Source organism: Solea solea, chromosome 1 (assembly GCF_958295425.1).
Source record: "Solea solea chromosome 1, fSolSol10.1, whole genome shotgun sequence".
NCBI lineage: Eukaryota > Metazoa > Chordata > Actinopteri > Pleuronectiformes > Soleidae > Solea > Solea solea.
The window spans coordinates 27,599,307-27,602,859 of NC_081134.1; the positions used below are offsets into that span (position 1 = coordinate 27,599,307).

The 3,553-nt window shown below is 41.3% G+C and overlaps 1 protein-coding gene across 1 annotated transcript in view; it reads right to left on the minus strand.

Annotated features, from left to right (window-relative positions):
- Window positions 1-845: 845 nt before the first annotated feature.
- The window catches only part of nrn1a (neuritin 1a), a 9,316-nt gene continuing 6,608 nt past the window's right edge, over window positions 846-3,553 (minus strand). Inside the window, exon 3 of the mRNA XM_058650029.1 lies at window positions 846-2,898. Coding sequence (XP_058506012.1) covers window positions 2,667-2,898 — 232 coding nt within the window. The 3' untranslated portion in view covers window positions 846-2,666. The remainder of the gene's footprint in view (window positions 2,899-3,553) is intronic.

Sequence of the window (3,553 nt, forward strand, 5' to 3'; positions counted from 1 at the left end):
TGTTAATTCGGCAATCCTTTGTTCAGATTTACCACAGTGACACAAAGTGACCACACAAGGCAGCAGTAGACCAACAGCTTCTGTGTCCCCGCCAGTTAAAATCACTGATTTTATGGACTTTGGTGTGGGAGAGTGAGTGGTTTACAAACTTCAGTTTCCTGTGTGAAAAGTCTGCGTAACAGTGAGATACAGACGTAAAACTTGGTCTTAAGACGTCGTAGACTTAAAGTGACATCGATTTTATTGAACTATAAACGTAAAACCTACACATTTCCTCACAATGTGTCATTAGCTTATCATTTATCTTTAAAATGATGCAGGAATATTATGGATATGTTTTCATGGCGTGACATCACCAAAATATTATGAAGACTAAACACACATCTGCTACATGAGTTCAGTTCACCTTCCTCCTCCTCTGAGTCTCGATCGATACTCGCTGAGAGCTGAGATGTGGCAGCAGCTCAGGGACGCTCCCTCATTAATAATGAATACACAGCAAACCTCATTGAGTGTGTGTGTGTGTGTGTGTGATCAAAACAACAGAACGCTCATTTTCAAACATTATTTTATTTATTTGCTCTTTTTCATCTTAGCAATCTTTTCTATTTATCTCTCTCTTTTTTGTTAAATATCTCCGTAGATTTTAAATCTTTTGTAAATTATTATTCTCGTGTTAAAACTGTGTGCAATAAACTATCTATAATCTGTCTCTCTCTCTCTTAAATTTAATTTCTGTTCCTTTGATATACATGTTCTCTTGTTATTATTTAGATGATTCTTTTTTGTTATTACGCAACATCCCCATAAACAAACAAACAAACAAACAAAGAGAAGTACACGTCTTTCAGAGGCAGTGGAAACAAACGTTCATTGATTGATTGTATTTTCCATGTTGATGATGTTTTTTTTATCTAAACACACAAACCTAAAAGATTCCACGTCTACTGTGAATCAGCGGCACATGAAAAGGGGGGATGTGCTAAATGGCAACAGTCGTCTCGCTCTTCAGCCACGGTTGTGTTATTGTTATTGTTATTATTATTATTATTATTATTATCGTTATTATTATATTATTGTTATTATTGTTTCAGCTACACTGGCCGTGAAGTCGCTGTTATATTGCTGTCAAACGTCTCGACCGTCAGTCGCTTTCTTCAGAGACAAAATGGCGGAAAAGAACGTACGTTTTTTTATCCTCGTGTCACGACAAAGACAAGGTTTCAGGAAATGAGCACAAACAACGGAAAAATACTGAATAAAAATGTTCATAAGTACATCTAAACTTTGTCCGCTACGTTAGCCACATGCTGTCATCAAATCTCTGCTACAGTAACCTCAGCTAACCTAGCATCATGTGGTTTAGCTGCTGACTGCCTTTATTTTAGCGATAAACGTGAACTAGCGTGTGTTCATCTTTTATAACGCGGTCTGTTCTGGTTTATCCACTAAACCACACCCACACCCTCTATAACTCAACTGTTAGCCATGCTAACCTGTTAGCTAAAGGACGCAATCATCTTGTTCACTCTGTTCTGCTTGTAAACAACAACCAAACCAATGTTGTCGCTGTCTCTTTAATCTAACCGCTAGCCAAGCTAACCTGTTAGCTAAAGGACACAATCAGCTCTATAAAAAAGACGTTTAGCTAACGAAAGGGTGAACTGAACCTTGAGCTAAATCTGTTCATAAACAAACAACACGTTAGCTACTTTACACTGTTCGTCTGCTGCTAAGCTACCAGCTAACCTTAGCTAGTGACTCACTGAGGTTTAGCTTGCTCAACATTATTCCCGGTAGCTGTCAAATTTAGCTGCGTTTGACCTTTTGTATGACATCATTACTAAAATATTAGCATTAGTGAACACATTCTCCTGTGTTTGTTTGTTTGTGTTTGTATGTTTGTATTTGTTTGTTTGTATTTGTTTGTATGTGTCTGTTTGTTTGTTTGTGTTTGTGCTCATGTCCTGAAACATTTTCCTTTGAAGTGACTTCATGCAGGTTTTTAAACTTCGGTCTAAACTGGATTTTAAACTTTAACTAAGACACAGACGCCGTTAGCGCTCGTTAGCGCTCGACAAACTCAGGTCAAAGGCTATAAATGTAAAGACATGCAGGGGTCAAAGGTCACCCGGTTTTACCTGTAGAACCTAAAGCACCTACTGTGACGACACAAAGAACACAAAAGTCACTTCAGTCCATTCACACACGGGGGCGCTGTGGAGCCGACGTCTCCACCAGCATTCAAAGAAAGAACGAAACAGATGAAAGTGATTAAACTGAACTTATTGATTTGGTCAGAGTTAAACTCGAGCCTGAGGCGTCAAGCGGACGGAACATGAATAGTTCATGAGTCGTGTAATTCCACAAGTGTCAAACGAGCAGAAATACATCGCTCTTTCATTTCTGTCGTCGTTTCAGCTTGTGTTGAATATGTTGTGGAGGAGAGGCGGGGTCAGGGCGGCGTGTGATTGGACGAGGAGGCGGCGCAGGGGCGTGGCCAGCAGGCGTCCCGACACAGTTGCAGAGTGACGTCGCGATACAAATCCATCCGTTTGATTTTTTAGGTGAAGTTTGATGAATGTTTTCTTTTTTCTCTTCTTTTTTTCCTTTCTTTTCTTCTTCTTCCTCTTTGTGTTTGGATTCTTTTCCTCCTCGTGTTTCTGTTAAAACGCCAGCCAAGTCAGTACAGTGGGCATCGCGCTGAGGACCACGGCGAGGAAGCCCCTGGCGTCGGCAGATCTGGTGGCTGCGTTTCGGCTGCCACAGAGTTCAAACAGACTCCCACGGAAGTCCAGGTTGCGCGACTCCTTTTTCAGTTTCTCCCACAGATCCGTGGCTCCCTCCTGGCAGTCGGCCAGCGCCGTGGAGGCACAGGAGTGGAAGTTATCCCAGTAACTGTCGGGAGAAAACATAGCGAGCGTTAACACCACGGGCCCCACGACTTCAGTGGGAGGCAACAGCCACTCAGGACACCGAGCCAAGAGTGGAAGTGGTCCCAGAATGTGGCAGCATGCAAAACAAAGTGAGCAAATAAAGCTTCTGAGGACAAACTGAAGCACAGCAGGGCGTTTGATATCCTTTAAAAACAAATATGAAAGAATCTGTGAGGCGTTCAAGTGTTTTAACTCATAAAATCTACGTCAGTTTAAGTCTACGATGTCTTTAAGAACATGTTCACATCTTTATCTAAGTGTTAGACAGATGTTTATAAACCACTCACTCTCCCACACCAAAGCCCATAGAGAAAATCATTGATTTTAACATCACACACACAGGAGTTGTTGATCCACTGCTGCCTCCATCACTAAGTTCTAATGTCTTATTTTAGAGAATTCGGCATTTAAAAATCTTTATTCAGATTTACTTCAGTGAAACAAAGTGACCACACGAGGCAGCAGAGGACCAGCAGCTCCTGTATCCCAGCCAGCTAAAATCACTGATTTTCTCTATGGGCTTTGGTGTGGGAGAGTGAGTGTTTTGCAAACTTTAGTTTCCTGTTATAAACGGGATAAATCTACATCAGCTTAAGTCTACGACACATCCACGTCTT